Genomic DNA, 24,020 nt, shown 5'->3' with positions numbered 1-24,020 from the left:
TTCCTCTGTGTTTCCTATGAGGCTGTGAACTTCTTGATTCCAGGGACTAGGTTTTATAGTTTTTGTTTAATCACCCACCAGAACATGACTTGGCAGATTATAGGAACTCAGCACATACTTACACTTGCTGCTTTTGTATGTTAATATATGTGTAAGTGCTGTATTGGAGATGAAAAACTAATTTTTTGCTAAATTTTATAATTGAGAAGAGTTAATATTTCCATTCAAATAATTAAAAATGAAAAATTTTAAATTAAGTTGCTATTTATTATTAATTATTCCTAATTGGAATTTTACTTTGTAGGTGGCACATTTTTACAATTCTATCGATCAGCAAATGATTCAAAGTCAGAGACCAATGATGTTACAATCTGCCTTAGCGTTTGAACAGATAATTAAGGTAAATGGACTTTTTATGCTATTATAATTAGATTTTACATGTGAAGTGTTTCTTATTTCTTAGTTTTTTCATATACCCTTCAGCTTAACACAGCCATTGATCTAAGGCTTTATTTTGCTCCACAGTGACTTCCTTCAGTCTTAACAAGTAACATTTTTTACAACTGTAGATTTAAACAGTTATAATGTTTCACATATTTTGGTGCTGATTTTTATCAATTGAATTATATATATATATATATATATATATATATATATATATATATATATATATATGTAGTACAGTAAGTCCCCTACATATGAACCTTCAAGTTGCGAACTTCGAGAGATGTGAACGTGCGTTCCATCAACATCAGGCATGAGTGAAACTACAGCTTGCCTTCCGGCTCCTGTTGCTGACGATCCTTCAGCTCTACCATCTCTCACCCCTTCTGCCTCCTCCAGTCAGTAACTCTTCTTGCCTGATCACTCGATGCCAGCCCCTTTATGCCAGCTGTTGTACTGTACTAGTGTGCTTTTCAAGGTACTGTACTGCTAAGATTAAAAACGTTTTTTTAAATTTTTGTGTCTGCTTTTTATGTATTATTTATGTGAAAGGTATTATAAGCCTATTACAGTACAGTACAATATAGCTGATTGTGTTAGTTGCGTACCTAGGCTAACTTTTTTGGATTTGCAAACAAATTGGACTTATGAATGTGCTCTCGGAATGGAACTCGTTCGTATGTAGGGGACTTACTGTATACAAACTTGTATGCTATTATATTTACTTATTCACTGAAGTGCGAGGTCCTTATATACAAGACTCTTTAGTGCTTTTCCATCATCTCCTGATTTTATAATTTAAGTTTTATTTGCTCTTTATCTATGCTTATTTAAATATCCACACATAAGAAATTAGGAAAACCCACACTAGTTTTTAAACTGTTAGTATGTGACTGCTCACTTTTTGAAGTAAACATTTTTAATCTTCAGAGACATGAAATATTTTAAAAGATTAATAGAAGAGGGATATACCCATTAATTCTTCTTTTATTTAAAGTGGATAGCTAGTTGTGTCATGGTTCTCAAGACCACCCCCAGGTTCTGTGATTTACTAGGAGGACTCATAGGCCTCAGGGTATAGTTGTACTCACAGATGATTTACTTATGATTTATTACAGTGAGAGGAGGCAAGCAAAGTCAGCAAAGGAAAAGGTACATGGGGTGAAGTCCTGGGGAAACCAGGTGCAAGCTTTCAAGAGTCCTTTCCCAATGTAATCACCCAGGGCATGCTTAATTTCTCCAGCAAGAAGTAGCACATGTGAAATATTGCTTTACTAGGAAAGATCATTGCCCAGGCTTTTATTGGGAACTGGTCATGTAGGTATCTTCTGCCTTAATATGTACCAAAATTCCAGATTCCCAGAAGGCAATCAAGTGTTCAGCATAAACCATATTGTTTAGGTACAGTGAGCCACTCTTAAAAATTAGAGTGGTGGGAACTCTTCCAAAATCCAAGTTCTCAGATGCCAACTAAGGGCCAATCTTTTAAGCAGACCGTTTAAGGGATAGCAGTCAGACCTGCTAAGTTAACTTTTTAATGCACACTAGTTCTCAGGCTTAAAATTTACTAGAAGTTATATAATTCATATTATAGATGTTATTAAATTTTTTTTCTTATTGCCAAAGCTCAATATGAGTTATGATGGAAAGTTTCAAAAATATAGGTAAACAGAAAGAACAAATGTTTTATGATTGTACTACTAAGAGTTGGCCATTCTTAATAGTGTATATGTCATTTTAAACTTTTTTTTCTGTGCATATTTACAAGTGTACTTTTTGAAAATGGGTTAATACTTTATTATTTTTAAACTTTTTCACCTAATAGATAATGTTTTAAATCAGAGTGTTCAGAGCCCTTTCTTCTCTAATAAATGTATTCAAAATTACATCTGTTGATATTTCTAAAAAGGAAGCTTATTTTGAGAAATTGGGTTGCGAGCAGTAAATAATTATATTTAGCATATGTTAAATGAGACATAGTAGGGGACAAAAACTAAGATAGGAGGAGAAGGAACACTAAAGTTCTTAATACTCCCCTGGCCACTCTCTATATTGGAGAGCAGGAACTCTTTATTTATTTTTATACACTAGTAATACAACAGTAAGTAGTGTGTAGTAAATATTCAGTAAATATTTTTTGAACTGATTCACAGAGTATTTTATTGAATTTATTATAATTGTTTAGTTTCATTCATTCATCAGCTGTTTATAGAGGGTCACAATATGCCAGAGACTTGCTATGCCTTAATATATACCAGTTCAAGTGAAGTATAGAAACCTCACTTGTAGTTAGGTCTCTTTATCCTCTTCATTTTTATATATTTGTCTTAAATATTTAGTAACCTTTACATACATGAAACACTGCATCAAATGGGGTTTGCTTCAATCATCAAATATGATTTAAGAAACTCATGAGAAGGATAGTTTCTTTTTTATTTACGTTTTCCACATCCCAATGTTCTTTTTTCCTTTCTAAAGTTCCACGCTTTTTTAAAAAAAGTCATTTCCTTCTTATTGAGAAAACTTCCTTTAGCCATACTTTTAAGAGTAGGTTTGCTAGTGACAGATTCTCTTAGTTTTTGTTTAAAATGTTTTTATTTTCCCTCATTCCTGAAGGATATTTTCACCAGATATAAAATTCATGGTTGACAGTTGTTGTCTATATTCTTTTTTTTTTAGAGAAATTGTTTCTAAGTTACTTTATTTTTTTAATGTTTCATTTATTTTATTTTATTTATTTATTTTTGGCTGCATTGGGTTTTCCTTGCTGCACATGGGCTTTCTTCTAGTTGCGGCGAGTGGGGGCTGCTCTTTGTTGCAGTGCGTGAGCTTCTCATTGCGGTGGCTTCTCTTGTTGTGGAGCATGGGCTCTAGGCTCATGGGCTTCAGTAGTTGTGGCTCATGGGCTCTAGAGTGCAGGGTCAGTAGTTGTGGTGCATGGACTTAGTTGCTCCATGGCACGTGGGATCTTCCCGGACCAGGGCTCGAACACGGGTCCCCTGCATTGGCAGGTGGATTCTTAACCACTGTGCCTCCAGGGAAGCCCAACAGTTGTTTTCTTTTAGCACTTTAAAATGTTGTTCCACTTCCTCCTGGCCCTCATGGTTTCAGCTGAGAAATCCACTGCCATTCAAATTTGCATTCCCTTCTAAGTGATGCGTTGTTTCTTTCTGAAACAGTGAGGTACAGCTTGAGGACAGGGTGAGTGTATATGTTAAAATTTCTGCTGGGCTTTGCAGATACCATCCTGACAAAAATGGAACACTGACTTGCACTGCTTCCTTTTCAGATGAGTGGAGTTGAAGTTTAGTGACCCCTTTTCCTCTACTGACACCTTCCCATGAAAGTGGGACTCCAATTGGCAGTGTCTTGTTGCCTCCAAGTAGAGTGTAAGCCTAGCTCCCTTCTAAGCTCTGTTGACATGATTGGGAGGATGTGGAGGGCTGATTCACACTGCTCTGTTGCAGCGTAATGGGGGTAGAGGCTCAGCTCTCTGTTAAGCCCCACTGACATAAGCAGGGGATGGAAGATCAGCTCACTTCCTGGCCCCAATGAAACTGAAGAAGGGGGTGGGTTTCTATTGGTGTTAAGTTGGAGTAGGGTGCATATTGCTAAAAAGGTTTTCTGTCATTAGGCCACTGTTTTTCTGGTCCTGTGGACAGAGGGAACAGGCTTCTTCTGGAGGTTTTTTGTCTGTCTCTGGGGGTGGTTCCAGGTTGGAGGCTTCTCCAGCATACTGTCTGGGATATAAGAGAGACATTAAGGAAACACAGGTGTGTTGTTCCTCAATTCCCAAGGTTTCTAGGCTGTCCACCTTCTTATTTCTATCTTTTAGTATTCCTATGCTTGTTTGTTGTGTTATGTCCAGGGTATTTTAGTTGTAAGAGGGAGAACTTGGAAGGAATGGGGCTACTCAGTTCTGGGCAGAATGCCTTATCATTTATAAAATGGAAAAAACTATTGTGTGCTCTTTTATTGCACGTCAATGTTAGGGATAATTGGACTAATGATGTAGAATATTGAATCTTTTCAAAAAAAGAAATGTGTTAAATACTAAATGTCATTTGTTGTACCTTAGAATTCAAAAGCAGGAAGTGGGGGAAAGTCACAGATTACTTGGAATAATCCTAAAGAATTAGAAGGCTACATCCAAAAACTCCAAAATGCTGCTGAACGACTTGCCACTGAAAATAGAAGACTGAGAAAATGGCACATTACATTTTGTGAAAAGGTATATTTTATTTATAAAATTTAATAAGCTATGAATAGTATTATTTAAAAAGTAATTAGGTTATAATTTTAAATAACTTCCTATTTGGAAATAATTTGAGACTTAAAGTTGCAAAAATAGTTTAAAGGGTTCACACTTGCCCTTCACCCAGCTTTCCCTATTGTCATCAACTTATGTAACCATAGTACATTTATCAAAACTAGGAAATAAACTGTTTTGAATTTTATAACTTTTTCCACTGATGTCCTTTTTCCTTTTGAGTGTCCAGTCCAGGATCCCACCTTGCATTTAAATGTTGAGGCTCTGTCGTCTCCTACTCCTCAGTCTTACCTTGTTTTTCATGACCTTGATACTTTTGATGAGTACTGGTCAGTTATTTTGTAATGTTTCTTTTTTTTTTTTTTTCTTTGCGGTATGCGGGCCTCTCACTGTTGTGGCCTCTCCCGTTGCGGAGCACAGGCTCTGGAAGCGCAGGCTCAGCGGCCATGGCTCACTGGCCCAGCCGCTCCGCGGCATGTGGGATCTTCCTGGACCGGGGCACGAACCCGCGTCCCCTGCATCGGCAGGTGGACTCTCAACCACTGCGCCACCAGGGAAGCCCCTGCAATGTCTCTTGATTTGGTTTTATATGATGCTTTCTCATTTTAGATTGAGATTATACAATTTTGGTAGGAATGCCACAGAAGTGATATTTTGCCTTTCTCAGTACATTGATTAGGTATTGATATGTCTTATTATAGGTTGAGTTAACCTTTATCACTTGGGTAAGGTGGTACCTGTCAAGATTTTCTACTGAAATTATTATGTTCTAATTTTTAATAGGTGGTAGTTCTTATGAACATTGATTTGCTTCGGCAGCAACAGCGGTGGAAAGATGGATTACAAGAATTAAGAACTGGCTTAGCAAGTGTAGAAGCACAGGTAAAGTGTGTTTTACTTTGTGTCTACACTTTGTAATATGACCTTTTCAGAATGTGAATATATGAATTGATGAAAAGTTCATAAAGGTTATCTGTAAATTTTTACTCATGAATTCCTCATAAATTTAGAATTTGACTGAATTATATATAAAGACCATAAATTAGCAATGCATTTACGTTTAAAAATATGTTTCTGTTTGTCTTAACGGAATTCCAGATCCCTCAATTTAGACTTTGTAAATAGTTTCTCTGACATGGTGCTAAAATATCTATCATTTGTTAGTTTTCTTTTAGGTGATGGTTACGTCTGTTGTGACAAAGTTAAGTTTAGGCAGAAGGCTAATGACTGAAATAACTCTGTTTCAGAATTTTTTCTTTTTTTTGGGTAAAATGTCAGTTCCACATGCATTTTGATATGAGATGATCTGTACAAAAGTAGTTTGCACAGAGTCTACCTAGTAGGTGATAAAGGGATCTTAGTGGAATATGAGGTAAATATCTTAAACATTTACATATATTTTTCAGCTCTTAGAACTTCAAGAAAAAAATAAAAATGAAAGTATTAGAATTGATATGTTTATGGTTATATGGAAGCAAAAAAGTATGTAAACTATACTGTGCATTCTTTTGTTTTAAATGTATCATGTTTTTAAATGTGCAATGGATTATTTAGGGAGTGAAGGGAATAGAAGAGTTATACTTGATGGGAATTTTTGAAAAAGGACTAAGAAATTTACAAAATAAACTATTGTTCCTGTTATTGTTGTTGTTTTAATAGGATCATAAAATAAAGTCCATATGTAAAATGCATTTACTATTAACTTTATTTTAAAAATTTTTCTGATCTTTTTGTGTACTATTTATAAGCACGAAGATTAGAGATTTTCATATTTGACTTTATATATACAAGTAGCAATTAAGGAATTACATGTTTTAAGATATTTAAGGTGAGGGTTTTTTTGCTTATAATTTTACCAAATGTGTTATGAAAGCATTAAATGAAAACCCATTCTACCACCTAATTATTAAATAAAAAATGTGAATATAACATATTAGGGATTCCAAGCAAGTGACATGCATGCGTGGAAACAGCACTGGAATCATCAACTGTACAAAGCTCTGGAACATCAGTATCAGATGGGCTTAGAAGCACTTAATGAGAATCTGCCAGAAATAAATATAGACTTAACATACAAGTAAGATTTTTTAAACTAATTTTCAATCTATACTTTTCCAATAATTTATATGTTAAAGTTATTTATTTGCTTTCAGACAAGGACGATTACAATTCAAGCCTCCTTTTGAAGAAATTCGGGCTAAATATTATAGAGAAATGAAGAGATTCATCGGCATTCCTAATCAGTTTAAGGGAGTGGGTGAGGCAGGAGATGAATCTATTTTTTCTATTATGATTGATAGAAATGCAAGTGGATTTCTGACTATTTTCAGCAAAGCAGAAGATCTATTTAGGAGATTGTCAGCTGTTTTACATCAACATAAGGTATGGAACATGTAATTTTCTGTCCTATTGTAATATTCATCTGATTGATTGAATTAGTATTAAATGTACAAATCAACAAATTATCTTGTGTGGCATAAAGTAAAAATATGCAAGCCAGAGAGCCAAAGTTTAGAATTTATATACAATCTAGGTTTATGCTATAGATGAGAAAAATGTTACCCTAAATTTTTTTCCTCTATTTTTGAAGATTGAGAAGCTAGTTTCTCTTTCTTTTCTTTTTTTGAATGTTGTATCAACTTGGAATTTGACGTGACTCTGTTGTGTCATTTTTAATTCCTTTCAGGAAAATATATCCTTTTCTTTATTCTTTGGATTGAGAGCAATCCATGGAGGGAAGCCCTCAACGTTAATGAAATTGAGTTGATTTAATTTCTTACTTTTGTTAAGGTGCATCATACTAACTCTCCAGAGATAAACCCCTGTTGCATTTATTGCTCGTTTGATTGATCCTGAGGCATATGACTGAGAATTCATCAAGTTTCTTAACTGCCACTGCAGTGCTTCCTCTGCATTTTATTTTTCTGGAATTAATTGAATCTGGATACTTTCGGATTTGTTGCCTGTAGTAGCTCTTGGCTTTGCAAAAGTGATTCTGTCTTTGACACATCAAACTTGAGAATCTAAAGAAAAGTTTTTTGCAGTCTCTTCAAAAAAGTTTTATGATCAGTATATTTTTATGTATTGTTTCTTTTTCCTGTTCATTCTTTAGGCTATGTGATAATGATTACATTTATATACTTAAACTGAAATTTATTTGAAACCTCACATTTGCCCCTTTTTATTGTTTTTAATAGTTGGACTCTAATCTTTTAAATGGTAACTTATTCTATTTTTTTAATAATATGTTTTCCATTTATACAGGAATGGATTATAATTGGGCAAGTTGATATGGAAGCTCTAGTGGAAAAGCATCTTTCTACAGTACATGATTGGGAGAAAAATTTTAAAGCACTGAAAATAAAAGGGAAAGAAGTAGAACGACTTCCAAGGTATGATACAGAAGTTAAAGTAGTACTTATGTATCATAGCAGTTCTTGCCATGGGATAGTATGGGTACTCTTCACTTAGTGGTACTGAAGTCCAGTCATCGGTCTTACCTCCTCTAGAGCTCAGCTATGACACTTGAGAATCATCTGAGTAGAGAATTGCTGAGACTAAGAAAACCTCTTCTAGAGGTTCAGCTGGCTGAGACCTAGTTGGATAGGACAGATTGGGGGAAGAGGCTTCTCTCCAGATCTGGTGTGAGGATCTAATATTGATGTGCACGGGCACAGTCTAAGAATGGTAAGAATCTACTACTGAGAGCATACTGGAGGACATTTGACTCCAATTTTGTAAGGCTCTGCCCCCTTTCAAAATGCCCTGGGAGGCACACAAGATAGTGCTGCATCTGGGTATTGCCCTAAATGTGGAAGAGACCTTCTGAGGGGCATTTCATAACCCAGAATATCCCCCTCACTCTCTGAAATTCCGATCACTGAAACCATTCTATGCAATAAGCCCTGGGAAGGAAGGAAGGGCCTTGTTTAATTGTGTATATATTACCTATAAAGTATAATATCACTTTTATTAATCCATTTGTTCTTTCTTTCAATAACTATTTGGTGCTCATTTACAATATGCAAAACCTTGTCCTGTGGGAGTAGAAAGATAAAGACAGAGTTCCTGAGATGAATTTGCTTGCTCTCTCGTAGTGCAATAAGACAAGTATGTTTGATGATTAAGTCAAGTACATGCAGGCGTTGAGAGAGTGGGCTCTGGAGGTAGATGGCTCTTACTAGCTGCGTGAGTTTGACAATCATTTCAACCCTGTGAACCTCCATTTCCTCAGCTTTAAAGCAATTACAACTATATTATTTATCTCAGTGTTTTGCCGATTAAATGAGTAATTTGCATGTAAATTAATGGTAGAGGTTAAGTTCTCAATAAATGCTAGTTGTTATTAATTGTTATTAATACTAGATAGAATAATCTATATTCCATATTAGAGACTGGACTAAAGGCTATGGAGATTTACAGGATGATGACATCCCATCCATTTGTGGCAAAATCAGGGAAAGCTTCATTAAGATAGAAATAGTTGAACTAGGATTTTGATGGGTAGAAATGAGAATTGGAGGTTAAAGCAGAGTCTCTCAGGAGAGGGATTTATATACTGAAAACAGAAGTTGGTTAATTGAGAATTTGATTAGGGTTAATGTTTTATTAGGGACTAGAGGAGATATTTCTGGAAAGGGGTAGATAAAGTACAGATTTGGGAGAGTCTTACATTCTAAAACAGGGAATTTGGATGTTATTCATGTTAGAATGATTAGTTGTTGAAGGTTTCTAAACAGAAGCGTGTTAGTACCAAAGCTATACATTAGGAATGTTAATCTGGAAATAATGAGTTGTATGGTGGAATCACGAAATCCTGGAGGAAGAGAGGTTCGTCTGTCTTCATCCAGAAACCCAGTAATAATTAATTGAATCAAGTTGTTGGTATTCAAAATGTGGAGGAGGAAATATTATGAGGTATTAAGGGGTCTTACTTTTGAAGGAAGATGAGGGATGAGGAATAGAGAAGAGACATTTGTTTTATAAATTTTTTAAAATATAAAAAGGCATAATGACAATTGCTGTTAATATTTGATGTTTTGGACATATTAGTACATCTGCTTACAAAATTTGGACCATACTGTATCCAGCTATTTATTTAACACTAATCATTAGTATTTCACCATGTCATTATCTGGTCCTCAAAAATACGACTTTAAATTGTATAGATATATAATAATTTATTTAGCCACTCTGGTATTTAGTTTACTTCTGTTTTTTCACTATTATAATTAGTACTTTGAAGAAGATACCTGTATGTAAATCTTGGAGTCTGCCCTGAAAATCTCCTTAGGATAAATTCTAAAAGTGAAGTTACTAAGATAAAAGAATATACCTATTTTTAAATTACTTGATATAGGTAAATTGCCCTTGCAAAAGTTGTATTGTTTTATACTCTGACCAACAGTTCTGAGAGTTTTCTATTTGCCCACATGATTGAAGATATGAATTAACAATTCATTGCATTCTTGTGAATTAGATAGGTAGAAAATGGTATGTTTTATTGCTTTAGTGTTTTCATAATCTATATTCACTTTCTATGTTTGTTTTATTTTCCCTATCATTATTGCTTGTACTTTGACTACAGGATAATAATTTATTTTATAAATCTTTAAATAAGTATGTTACATACTGTGACAAGTAAAGCATGTAAAAATTTAAATATATTCATGTTGATACTTTAGTAAATTCATAATGTGCTGCTTTTTTTTAAACTGATACATTGGATTATTAAAAGCTGTAGAATTATAACAAAATCATTGTTTAATGAAAAATTTCATATTAGTATGTGTTAGTATGTGTTAGTATTAGTATGTGTTAGTATTAGTATGTGTTCATTTTTGCTAAATGAAATTTAAATGTGCTTAAAGATCACAATAATATGTTTGGGTGATATTGTAAAATGTATTACACAAACTCATATTATAATGAGACTCTTTTCTTGTAATTAGTCTTTTTCATGTCAGAATATGTCCTTTGGCATTTTTCAGTACTGTCAAGGTAGATTGTTTAAATATTAATTGTAACCCTGTGAAGACTGTGATTGATGATCTCATCCAGAAGTTATTTGACGTGCTTGTTCTTTCTTTGAAGAAGTCCATTCAGGGTAAAGACACTTTTACATTTTTATAGTTATGAAATATGAATCTCGATGATTAAAATAAAAGATAATCTAGAAAGTAATATGAAATAAAATATGCTTAAAGTAGTTTTAATAAAGTAGGAAACTCCATATTCAACTCCTGAGAGGTCTAAAATTTGAAGGCATTTTTTATTATTTGCAGTGTGAGCTAGTATCAGTTTGTTGCATATGCTACTGAGAAAGGAGATAATTTTGGTAAAATGTATTTATCCTTATCTCTTCAAATGACTACAGGCATAACTTGGAGATATTGTGGGTTTAGTTCCAGACCACCGCAATAAAGAATATTGTGATAAAGAGAGCCGTGGGAATCTTTTGGTCTCCCAGTGCATATATAAGTTATGTTTACATATACTGTAGTCTGTTAAGGTTGCAGTAAGCATTATGTCTGAATAAACAATTTACATACCTTAGTTAAAAAATGCTTTATTGCTAAAAAATGCTAACCATCACCTGAGCCTTCAGTGAGTCATAATCTTTTTGCTGGTGGAGGGTCTTGCCTTGACGTTGATGGCTGCTGACTGATCAGGGAGGTGGTTGCTGAAGGGTGGGGGTGGCCGTGGCAGTTTCTTAAAATAAGACAACTCTGAAGTGTGCTGCATCGATTGACTCTTCCTTTCTCTGTAGCGTGCAATGCTGTTTGATAGCATTTTACCCACAGTAATACTTCTTTCAAAATTGGAGTCAGCCTCCTCAAACCCTGCTGCTGCTTCATTAACTAAGTTCATTCAATATTCTAAATCGTTGTCATTTCAACAATCTTCACAGCATCTTCACCAGGACTAGATTCTCAAAATTACAAGTAACCACTTTCTTTGCTTATCCATAAGAAGCAATGCCTCATTTGTGAAAGTTTTATCATGAGATTGCAGGAATTCATTCACATCTTTAAGCTCCACCTCTAATTCTAGTTCTCTTGCTGTTTTTATCTTATCTTTAGTTACTTCCTCCACTGAAGTCTTGAATCCCTCAAAGTCATCCATGAGGGTTGGAAGCAACTTCTTCCAAACTCCTGTTAACATTTATATTTTGACCTCTTTCCATGAATCACGAATGCTCTTAATTGCATCTGGAATGGTGAATCCCTTCCAGAAGATTTTCAATTTATTTTGCCTAGATGCATCAGAGAAATCACTCTTAGTTGCAGCTATAGCCTTAGAAAATGTATTTCTTAAATAATAAGACTTGAATGTTGAAATTACTTATTGATCTATGGGCGGCAGAATGGATGTTGTGTTAGCAGGCATGAAAACAACATGTATCTTGTACATCTCCATCAGAGCACTTGGGTGAGCAGGTGCATTGTCAATGAGCAGTTGTATTTTGAATCTTTTTTTCTGAGCAGTAGCTCTCAGCAGTGAGCTTAAAATATTCAGTAAACCATATTGTAAACAGATGTGCTGTCATCAAGCTTTGTTGTTCCATTTCTGGAGCACAGGCAGAATAGATTCAACATAATTCTTAAAGGTGCTGTGATTTTTTTGAATGGCAGATGAGCATTGGCATCAACTTAAGTTACCAGCTGCATTAGCCTCTAACAAGAGAGTCAGCCTATCTTTTGAATCTTTGAATCCAGGCATTGACTTCTCTCTAGCTGTGAAAGTCCTCGATGGTATCGTCTTCTAATAGAAGGCTTCTTCATCTCCATTGAAAATCTGTTGTTTAGTGGAGCAGCTTTCATTAACTATCTTAGCTAGATCATCTGGATAACTTGCTGCAGTTTGTGTATCAGCACATGCTGCTTCATCTTATACTTTTTATGTTGTGGAGATGGCTTCTTTCTTTAAATCTCATGAACCAACCTCTGTTAGCTTCAAACTTTTCTTCTGCAGCTTCCTCACCTCTCTCAGTCTTTACAGAATTGAGGAGAGTTGGGGCCTTGATCTGGATTATGCTGTGGCTTAAGGGGCTGTTGTAGCTGGTTTGATCTTCTGTCCAGATCACTAAAACTTTCTCCATATAAACAGTGATCCTGTTTCGCTTTCTTATCATTTGTGTTCACTGGAGTACAGCATATTAATTTCCCTTAAGAACTTTTCGTTGGCTAACTGTTTGGTGCAAGAGGCCTAGTTTTTGGGCTGTCTCATCATTAGACATGCCTTCCTCACTAAGCTTAATCATTTCTAGCTTTTGGTTTAAAGTGAGAGATGTGTCACTCTTTCTTTCACTTGAATACTCAGGGGCCATTGTAGCCTTATTAATTGGCCCAATTTCAATATTTTTGTGTCTCAGGGAATAGAGAGGTGAAACAGCCAGAATATATACAACATTTGTCAGTTAAGTTCACTGTTTTACGTGGGTGTGGTTCATGGTGCCCCAAAACAATTACAACAGTAACATCAAAGATCACTGATCACAGATCACCATAACAAATGTAATTAATAATGGAAAAGTTTGAAATATTGGGGGAATTACCAAGACGTGACACAGAGACATGAAGCAAGTAAATGCTGTTGGAAAAATGCCACTGATAAACTTGCTCCATGCAGAGTTGCCACAAACCTTCAATATGTAAAAAATGCAATATCTGCAAAGCACAATAAAGTGAAGCACAATAAAATGAGGTATGCCTATACTATTTTCCAAAATATCAGTGTTTCTTTTTTCCTTTAAGCTGTGGTGTTTTAGCATATTATTTAAAAGACTGAAAAAGTTACCAATTTTGAGTAAAATTTACTGAGTGAGTACATTGTAAATTTCTTCTCAAAAATTTTAAGTGTCATGTAAAACAATTACAGTTTCATGAGAAGAAATTTCTTTGCTTATTCTACATTTTGAATTTTGCTTTATGAAAGCAAATGACTACTTAGGATTTAATGTATTTCATATAGTGACTACTTCTAACATTCCTTGATTTAGAAATTATGTAATTAAATATTTTTCGTGATAATAATAATTTTTCTTATATTTCAATGTTACCTATTTCAGCTCATTTACATGAAATTGATACATTCGTCACTGAAGCTATGGCAGTCTTAACAATTATGCCGCAATCTGTGGAAGAGATAGGTAATGCAAATTTACAATATAGTAATCTACAAGAACGGAAGCCAGAGGTGAGAATCACAAAGCAATTTATTTATTCTTTTACTGTACTGGGGATGATTAAATTAGGTAATTTTATGTGACTATTTAGAAATATCATATAATTGCATTATAAGGAAGTCTATAAAATCTAGTCCAATTGATCAGTTCATGACTGGACTCTTGATGTTATGTTGTTGTAATGAAATAGTAACAATAATGCTTATTATTATTTTCAGAAGTATTTGTGGTCTCTTTTATGATGTGGCTTATTAGAATAAAACTAAACATAAATAATTCATACTGTTACTTCCAGGTTTGTACTTTTAAGATGCTGAAGTATGAAGTTAGAGCAGAATTAGGAGCGCACACACACACACACACACACACACACACACACACTCACATATAATGGAGGAGCTCATAATTAGAGACAAAGATAAAAAAAAGTGAAGGATTCATAAAAACAGTATCTAGAAGGCTAGAGCCTAGAATAAGCAAGTCAGAATTTTATAGAACATATTATAGATGATCTTAGTTATGTTTAGAAGAAGGAGGAGAAATAATTCAAAATAGAATACAAAGTTTTTTATGCTCCTATTATATGATAGGCTTAAAATTATTAGATAGATTAGAGGTAAATGAAATAATATACCTTCATGGTGGAAGGAATTATAAACTTTTATATGGAAAGCTTAAAGGTATAAAGAGGATTTAAAGGCAAATAAAATAATGTACTGTCTAGTAGAAGGAAATAACTAAAGAAGGAATAGTATTATGAGCTGTGGCAGTTAGCTTGATTTAGCAGAGGTGTTCATTCATTTATTTATTTGACAGATACTTACAGATCACCTGATATATTCTAGGCATTGTGCTAGGAGTTGTGGTTACAGCTATGAACATGCTCTATTCTCATGAAATTTGCATTCGTGTGTGTATGTGTTTGTGTGTGTGTGTGTCAGAGAGAGAGAGAGGGAGAGACAGAGACAGAGACAGAGACAGGACAGAGAAAAGAGAGGAGCAAGAGGAGCTAGAGCAGTGCATGATAATCTGGGGGATGTTTCTTAGAGTGGACGATTGTGGATACCTTATCAGATAGATGACATCTATCTGCACTGAGACCTGAAAAACTTAAGGAGGCAACCATTCCGCGATTTAGGGGGCAGACAGAACAACAAATACAAAGATCTTAAGGTAGAGAAGGAGTTTGGTATGCTTAAGGAAGATAGGTGAAAATATTGTCAAGAAACTTAGTTATCAAGAAAGCCATATTATTCAAGGAAAAAATGGTTTGAGGTGAAATTGGAGAGGTTGGCAAGGGCCAGATTATGAAGGTACTTTTAAACAATCATAAGGATTTGGGTTTTTTTTCTAAAAGTAATAGAAAGTCCTTACAGGGATTTAAGCAGGGAAGGGATACAGTCTGGTTTACATTTTGAAGTGATTACTCTGGCTGCTCTGTAAAGAATGGATTGGAGGGAGACAATAGTAGCAGAGAGTCCAGTTAGTAGGATATTGCAACTTGTATACAAGAGGTGATGGAAGCTTGTTCCATGGAGTAGCAGAGGAGATGGAGAGAACCGGAGAAATTAATGATGCACTTTAGAGTTAGCACCAAGGTCTTCTGATGTATTAGAAGTAGACGGAGCTTAGAGAAAAAGCAATAAACATGTCTCCTAGGTTTTTGGCTTGAGCAGCTGGAAAGCTAATGGTACCATTTACTGAGATGAGGATGACTAGAGAGGGGAGTTGTTTGGAGATTGGAAGTGGTGGGGATTGAGATGTCAGGTAGAATAAGGAATAAGGAAGTTAGAGTAAAGTTGAAGACTAGAGATATAAATTTGGAAATCCTCTTAATATTCATGATGTTTAAAGCCATAGGATTGAACTAGATCATCTGGTTGATAACAAACTGTAGAGGTTATAGGATCAGCTTTGAGCTTTCTGAAATTTAGAGTTCAAGCATAGATGGAGGCAGCTAAGGAGATTGATAATGAAGTGGGATGAAAGTGTGTCATCACAAAAACTATGAGAAATAGATGTATGTTGGGAACAACATGTGAGGCAGGAAGTGGCACGAGACAGTATAAAGAGCTAGGCAGAATCTAGGTCATGTGAGTCACATTAAGGATCTTAGGTTTGATTTTGTGGGCACTGAGGAGTCGTTGCTGGGTTTTAAGCAGCAAGATGTTACAGAATTGTGTTTTGGTATGTCTCTCTGTTGGCGTGTGGATTTGAAGAAGTAGGAATGCATGCAGGTGGACTTGAAAACTGTTTTAATGTCTTCACAGGCTAAGTTCTATTCACATACAGGAAATTAGAATCCTGCTCTATTTTTTCTCTCACTGATTTTCCTAGTACAACATGGATTCTTGGTCCATTGTTTTTCTGTTTCTCAGGTGAAACTGATCCTGCCCAGAAATTGCAAGCTGGTCATTGAGATATGTTTTAATTTTTTTTTTTTTTTGCCTATTATATATGCACAGTGATTTTAAAATATCTTTCAGTGGATTTTATTGCTTTGTTGAGTAGTAAAAGCACAGGTATAAATTATAGGACACTGTTCTTTTATGGTGCTCTAAAAGGCCTAGAAGCAATTTGAGTAGTTTAGCACTTACTGACATACACCTAGACTGTTTAACAGACTGCTCATTATACACAGCTCAGGGCATTTCAGGTAGAAGCTGAATACAGGAGCTTGGTTCCGATTCTTCAGTTTTCCCTTTCTTAAGTACCTTTTTTTTCATGACTTACCCTTCTCTGTTCAGTAGGATAATTTAGTTAATCTGTGCTTTTAGATAGTCACTAATTTTAGAAGCCTCTTTAGCATTTTCTTATGAATGGAACTTTTATAATAAGAACTTCACTTTGAACAGCTATAGTATTGTCTTCCTATATTCATGATTTAATTAAGTTTCATATTACCACTTTTATTATCCTTTTTAACTTTTGATATTTAAGTGTCTTAGTTGAGTTTGCATATAATAATAAATGTTAGAAACTTTATATCCAGGATATAACAAATTATGTACAGTCCCTCCCATCAGGACACTTACACAGCCTCTTAGATAGCCTCATACACCAGAGAGCAGAAAGCAGAAGCAAGAAGAACTACAGTCCTGCAGCCTGTGGAACAAAAAACACATTCACAGAAAGATAGACAAGATGAAAAGTCAGAGGGCTATGTACCAGATGAAGGGACAAGATAAAACCCCAGAAAAACAACTAAATGAAGTAGAGATAGGAAACCTTCCAGAAAAAGAATTCAGAATAATGATAGTGAAGATGATCCAGGACCTTGGAAAAAAAATGGAGGCAAAGATCGAGAAGATGCAAGAAGTGTTTAACAAAGACCTAGAAGAATTAGAGAACAAACAAACAGAGATGAACAATACAATAACCAAAATGAAAACTACCCTAGAAGGAATCAATAGCAGAATAACTGAGGCAGAAGGATGGATAAGTGACCTGGAAGGCAGAATGGTGGAATTCGTTGCCGCAGAACAGAATAAAGAAAAAAGAATGAAAAGAAATGAAGACAGCCCAAGAGACCTCTGGGACAACATTAAATGCAACAACATTCGCATTATACGGGTCCCAGAAGGAGAAGAGAGAGATAAAGGAGCCGAGAAAATATTTGAAGAGATTATAGTCGAAAAATTCCCTAACATGGGAAAGGAAATAGCCACCCAAGTCCAGGAAGCACAGAGAGTCCCATACAGGATAAACCCAAGGAGAAACACGCCAAGGCACACAGTAATCAAATTGGCAAAAGTTAAAGACAAAGAAAAATTATTGAAAGCAGCAAGGGAAAAACGACAAATAACATACAAGGGAACTCCCATAAGGTTAACAGCTGATTTCTCAGCAGAAACTCTACAAGCCAGAAGGGAGTGGCATGATATACTTAAAGTGATGAAAGGGAAGAACCTACAACCAAGATTCCTCTACCCGGCAAGGATCTCATTCAGATTCGATGGAGAAATCAAAAGCTTTACAGACAAGCAAAAGCTAAGAGAATTCAGCACCACCAGACCAGCTCTACAACAAGTGCTAAAGGAAATTCTCTAAGTGGGAAACACAAGAGAAGAAAAGGACCTATAAGAACAAACCCAAAACAATTAAGAAAATAGTCATAGGAACATACATGTTAATAATTACCTTAAACGTGAATGGATTAGATGCTCCAACCAAAAGACACAGGCTTGCTGAATGGATACAAAAACAAGACCCATATATATGCTGTCTACAAGAGATCCACTTCAGACTTATGGACACATACAGACTAAAAGTGAGGGGATGGAAAAAGATACTCCATGCAAATGGTAATCAAAAGAAAGCTGGAGTAGCAATACTCATATCAGATAAAACAGACTTTAAAATAAAGAATGTTACAAGAGACAAGGAAGGACACTACTTAATGATCAAGGGATCAATCCAAGAAGAAGATATAACAATTATAAATGTATATGCACCCAACATAGGAGCACCTCAATACATAAGGCAACTGCTAACAGCTATAAAAGAGGAAATCGACAGTAACACAGTAATAGTGGGGGACTTTAACACCTCGCTTACACCAATGGACAGATCATCCAAAGTGAAAATAAATAAGGAAACAGAAGCTTTAAATGACACAGTAGACCAGAGAGATTTAATCGATATTTATAGGACATTCCATCCTAAAACAGCGGATTACAATTTCTTCTCACGTGTGCATGGACATTCTCCAGGATAGATCACATCTTGGGTCACAAATCAAGCCTCAATTAATTTAAGAAAATTGAAATCATATCAAGCTTCTTTTCTGACCACAACACTATGAGATTAGAAATGAATTACAGGGAAAGAAATGTAAAAAACACATGGAGACTAAACAATATGTTACTAAATAACCAAAAGAAAAAGAAAAACAAAACAAAACAAATTGGGCTTCCCTGGTCGCGCAGTGGTTGAGAATCTGCCTGCTAATGCAGGGGACACGGGTTCGAGCCCTGGTCTGTGAGGATCCCACATGCCACAGAGCAACTAGGCCCGTGAGCCACAAGTACTGAGCCTGCGTGTCTGGAGCCTGTGCTCCACAACAAGAGAGGCTGTGATAGTGAGAGGCCTGTGCACCGTGATGAAGAGTGGCCCCCACTTGCCACAACTAGAGAAAGCCCTGGCACAGAAACGAAGACCCAATACAGCAAAAATAAATAAATAAGTTAATAAACTCCTACCCCCAACATCTTTTTAAAAAAAAAAACAGAAAAAAACAAAACAAATTATGTAAAAGCAAAAATCTTGATTTAAAAAGCAAATCATGAAACAATTTTAAATAAATGGAATCTTAATAAATTTGATAAAATATGTTGGTTTTCACATGTCATTTTTTAACCTTTAGATTTTGCCCTTATTTCAAGAAGCTGAAGATAAAAACAGACTTTTACGGACTGTGGCAGGTGGAGGTTTAGAAACAATTAGTAATCTGAAAGCTAAGTGGGATAAATTTGAGTTGATGATGGAAAGTCACCAACTTATGATTAAAGATCAGGTAAGAACCTTTTGGTCATTTTGTTAAAATGGAAACAGTTTTTTTTCTCATTTAAGATTTCTTGTTTATCTTTATTCCATTATAGCTCAGGTTTGTAAGAATTTATAAGCTCAGGTTTTCTGTGACATCTTATGGAAAAACCTGAAGGAACTTTTTGGCCAACCCAATATATTGCTGATGAAATTGACCTCCCTCAGTACTTCCATACAGTAAAACACTTTGTATAAATGGTGTTCATGTCATATAGTTTATCTTTGTTTCCTACCGTACCAGGAATGTATGTGACATTATTTTCAGTCTTTCTTATGAATAAATTTATTTACCTACTGTGTATGGTATCTTTTAAGGGTATAATCTGGAAGTTGTACACATCTATTGCACTCATATCCTATTGATCAGCACTTAGTCTTATGGCTGTTAGCTGCATGGGAGACTGGGAAATGCCCTCCTTTATTAAACAGCTGTATAATCAGGTAGAACAACTGGAGGTCATTGATCAAATTTTTTTTATCACTTTGATTTTGTTGATAGTTATGATGGATGCTGTTAATCACATGAATGATTTTGTAATGATGATGTTTGCAGTATATCTCGTTTTTGTAAATTTATGATCTAATTTATTTTTGAGTTATTTTATTGTACTTGAAATCAGTAATAAAGAATAATCTTTGAAAAGCTGATACTGATATTTTTTGACCTTTAAATTGAAATGTTGGAAATAAAAATGTGAATATAAAGTAAGATTTTACTTTGAATTAAATTGTGTAAACTCTATTACCTTATAGATTGAAGTGATGAAAGGAAATGTGAAATCATGTCTTCAGATCTATTATCAAGAACTGGAAAAATTTAAAGCTCGTTGGGACCAACTAAAGCCTGGTGATGATGTTATTGAAACTGGCCAGCAAAATACTCTTGATAAAAGTGCCAAGTCAATAAAAGAGAAAAAAATTGAGTTTGATGATCTTGAAGTCATAAGAAAAAAGCTGGTGTATGTTTATTCTTTAAAACTGATAGTACACATTTTGGAAAAAAGAGTTTTGTATTTATATATTAAGCTAGTAATGTTCTTATATTTATTATCTTAATGTCTTTCCTTATAAACTTCAGCAGTTTTAAAAATACCAGTATTAAGTGCTCATGCTACTGCTTTCTTAGGAGTTGTTGAATCATATTAGGATTTTAAGAGAAAAGCAGATTTCTGGTTAGGCCTAGGAATAGAAATAATAGAAGTTATAATAGCAAATTAAATAATAATAATAGAAAATTAAATTTACTTAAAAGTTAAATTAGGGAGTTGGAATATTGCTTTATGTGATCTCATTGTACTTAAAAATGGAATATATAAAATTAATGGACAATTACTTTTAGAGCTTCTGGGAAAAAAAATGAACCTAGCAAAATGATGAGACTTCAAAGAAAAATATTTGTTGTTTTATGTTATAATAATACAAATATTAAGTTTAATAATTGTGTTAGGTTTGGTCCATTTAGGTAAATGCATCCATAAATTAATTGGCTTCATAGGTGAGTGGAGGTTTTAGTACCACGTTTATTAAGTGACATTACATTAATTAGATGAAGAATATCTTATGTTCTAGAAGCTAATTCTTTCAACCTAGAAGAATATTAATGGATATTCTTTAATCTGTTCTCAGATTAATCCATAAATTTGTGCAATTCTGAATATTTATATATATGACATATATACATAAAATATATTTATATATATTACCAATTTTACTTTGACTCCTTTGGAAAAAATGCATATTAATGAATTTGGAAGAGCTCGTTCCTAAGTAGTTAAGTAAAATTCTTATGTAAAGTAGACATAGCCTCCCACTGTCTACCTCTGCTGTCAGATACTTGCACACAAACACACACAGAGAATGCAGTTAAATATTAATTAGTTAAACTTATTGATATTTAACAGTTTTTCTTTTTAAAAAATTAATGATATTTGCTACTTGTTTCTATAGTGATGATTGCCATCATTTTGGCCTAGAAGAGCCCAACTTCTCCTTGGCATATAGCATCTCTAAGGACATTGAGAGCTGTGTACAAATTTGGGCTCTTTATGAAGAGTTTCAGCAAGGATTTCAAGAAATGGCCAATGAAGATTGGATTACTTTTAGGTTTGATTCATAAATAGTATTTAGATTCTGATAGTTTTGTGGTATTTTTTGGGATGTAAAATTTAAGATATGTTTCTGGTATTTTACAGGACTAAGACATATCTGTTTGAGGAATTTTTGATGAATTGGCATGACAGATTAAGAAAGGTTGAAGAACATTCAGTAATGACGGTGAAATTACAATCAGAGGTTGACAAATATAAAGTAAGATAGTTTTACTTATCTTACTATTTAAAAATGGTGTTTGGAGCTTTCATGTATCGTTTTATTATGTAGTGACTGAACTGTAATTTTAGTTTATATATTTTTAATGATTCCATTACATGAAAAAAATAGAAAGTATAGAGTAAACCATAGAAGTTACTGATATTTCTGCTTCAGTTTGAAAGAAGTTATAACTAAGAAATTTATGGTTAAAGTTATATAGTGGAGTATTTATAACTTAGCAATTAGGATATGGGTCATTTAGCATATTTAGGATGTAGGTCATTTCCTAAATTTATAATAATAGAAATATTTTAGGTCATGTTTTAAAATATATCAAGCTACCAAGGGAAATTTGCATGTATCCACAGCAATGTTTAATAAAAAGTTTTATACAATTCTTTTTAAGAATTTGATTTTAAGATTGTTAAATAAGATAATACAGTAATTAAAAATCTTATAGATAATTATAATAAAATTAAATAATAATTTACATTTTGCTTGTATATATACATACATAAGTCGTCTTTTCTTCTTTTTTAACAGATCGTAGTCCCTATCTTGAAATATGTGAGAGGGGAGCATCTTTCTCCAGATCACTGGCTTGACCTTTTTCGTCTACTTGGCCTTCCTCGGGGAACTAGTCTAGATAAATTACTGTTTGGTGATCTGCTTAGAGTAGCTGCTACAATTGTTGCCAGAGCTTCAGACCTTAAAGTAAGAATCACTTTTATAAATATCTCATAGATCTGACCTTTGTTGACATACATTTTTGCTTTATTTTTTATTTAAATAAAGCAGCAAGTTAAATTTCTTTCTTCCCTTAAAATAGTGACAGTGTTCCATTTTTCCATTATTCTTTCATTAGTAATACATCTGAATCTATTGATGGGGTTATAGAAACAATATAAACCCCTTCTTTGAGAGAAAAAATCTGAAATAAAATATGTCTTACTTTAAGAAGGAAGTCAGCTTTAATCAAAAAGCAAACAAGTACAAAGCATTTTATAAAATACATTTAAAATTATAGGGTATATTATAAATAGAAGCTAAGGGGTACAAAAATACAGAGAACTAAACAAGGAACCAATTTGCTAATCAGTTTTAGCATAGGTCTCAGGTGAAAGTAAAACTTGTACAATTATATCATAAGTAGCAGACTTTCTATTTTGTGTTCTGCCCATTTAATGTAAAAAAATAAAAGGACTTCTGATGTCAAATTGTTTTATTTTCTAATATATTATCTAATATGTATACTTTCATCTTTGCTGATAATCCTGGAGCATATGTAGATAATCATAAGGTTATAAAGCATGACTGCTGTAGGAGGTAATTCTAGATGGTTGCTAATCATTTAAGATGTATTGGAACTTACAGTTAAATTACAATAAAATGGCTGAGTTCTGCAAAATTTAAAATATTTTTGTGGTTTGCAGTGGATGCTTAAATTTTGGGGTTTTTTTAGAAGTAAAAAGCATAAGACAGAACTCTGTATATATTTGACCATGTGAACTAGATATCTGATATCCCTTAATACATTTGCCAGTAATTCTCTTGGATTGATGAAAATAATCCACTTAAATTTTTTTTTTCTTTATGGTGCAAAGTCAAATAAAAATATATCTTCTTATAAAATAGATATAACTTATTTATATGATAATGTTGAAGTAATAAATATGAATATTTTGTGTTAAATAGGATTTAAATAGTCGTGCACAAGGTGAAGTTACAATCAGAGAAGCTTTACGAGAACTTGATCTTTGGGGAGTTGGAGCAGTATTTACATTGGTTGATTATGAAGACAGCCAATGTCGAACTATCAAGCTGATTAAAGACTGGAAGGATATAGTAAATCAAGTTGGAGATAATAGGTGCCTTCTTCAGTCCTTAAAGGATTCTCCTTATTATAAAGGATTTGAAGATAAAGTGTCAATTTGGGAAAGAAAACTTGCAGAGTTAGATGAGTACCTACAGAATTTAAACCACATTCAGAGAAAGTGGGTATATTTGGAACCCATTTTTGGCCGTGGAGCATTGCCAAAAGAACAGATGCGCTTCAACAGAGTTGATGAAGATTTTAGGTCAGTACAACTACATAAGACAAAGACACATATGATGGTTTTTATTCATATAGTGAGGTACTTAATACAAGCTAATTACTTTTACATTATTAGCGTCATCTGTGTCCTCAACTTTTTTCCTACTGGACCCTTCTGAGAAATGAGTTTCTCTCATTCAGTTATATACTTGAATCATTTTGATCTG

At 34.0% G+C, this 24,020-nt stretch overlaps 1 protein-coding gene across 2 annotated transcripts in view; it reads left to right on the top strand.

Annotated features, from left to right (window-relative positions):
• The window catches only part of DYNC2H1 (dynein cytoplasmic 2 heavy chain 1), a 367,862-nt gene that overhangs the window by 32,354 nt on the left and 311,488 nt on the right, over positions 1-24,020 (top strand). For both annotated transcript variants that reach the window (XM_065882515.1, XM_065882514.1), the window contains exons 13-26: positions 305-400; positions 4,523-4,675; positions 5,498-5,596; positions 6,652-6,791; positions 6,868-7,096; positions 7,979-8,106; positions 10,705-10,820; positions 13,785-13,912; positions 19,267-19,416; positions 20,202-20,407; positions 21,396-21,551; positions 21,641-21,755; positions 22,302-22,472; positions 23,454-23,836. In XM_065882515.1, the coding sequence (XP_065738587.1) occupies positions 305-400; positions 4,523-4,675; positions 5,498-5,596; positions 6,652-6,791; positions 6,868-7,096; positions 7,979-8,106; positions 10,705-10,820; positions 13,785-13,912; positions 19,267-19,416; positions 20,202-20,407; positions 21,396-21,551; positions 21,641-21,755; positions 22,302-22,472; positions 23,454-23,836 (2,270 nt within the window). The remainder of the gene's footprint in view (positions 1-304; positions 401-4,522; positions 4,676-5,497; positions 5,597-6,651; positions 6,792-6,867; positions 7,097-7,978; positions 8,107-10,704; positions 10,821-13,784; positions 13,913-19,266; positions 19,417-20,201; positions 20,408-21,395; positions 21,552-21,640; positions 21,756-22,301; positions 22,473-23,453; positions 23,837-24,020) is intronic.

This window comes from Phocoena phocoena, chromosome 8 (assembly GCF_963924675.1).
Source record: "Phocoena phocoena chromosome 8, mPhoPho1.1, whole genome shotgun sequence".
In the NCBI taxonomy this organism is placed as follows: Eukaryota; Metazoa; Chordata; class Mammalia; order Artiodactyla; family Phocoenidae; genus Phocoena; species Phocoena phocoena.
Note: the sequence above shows the minus strand (reverse complement) of the source record. Positions and strands in the feature narration are given on the sequence as shown.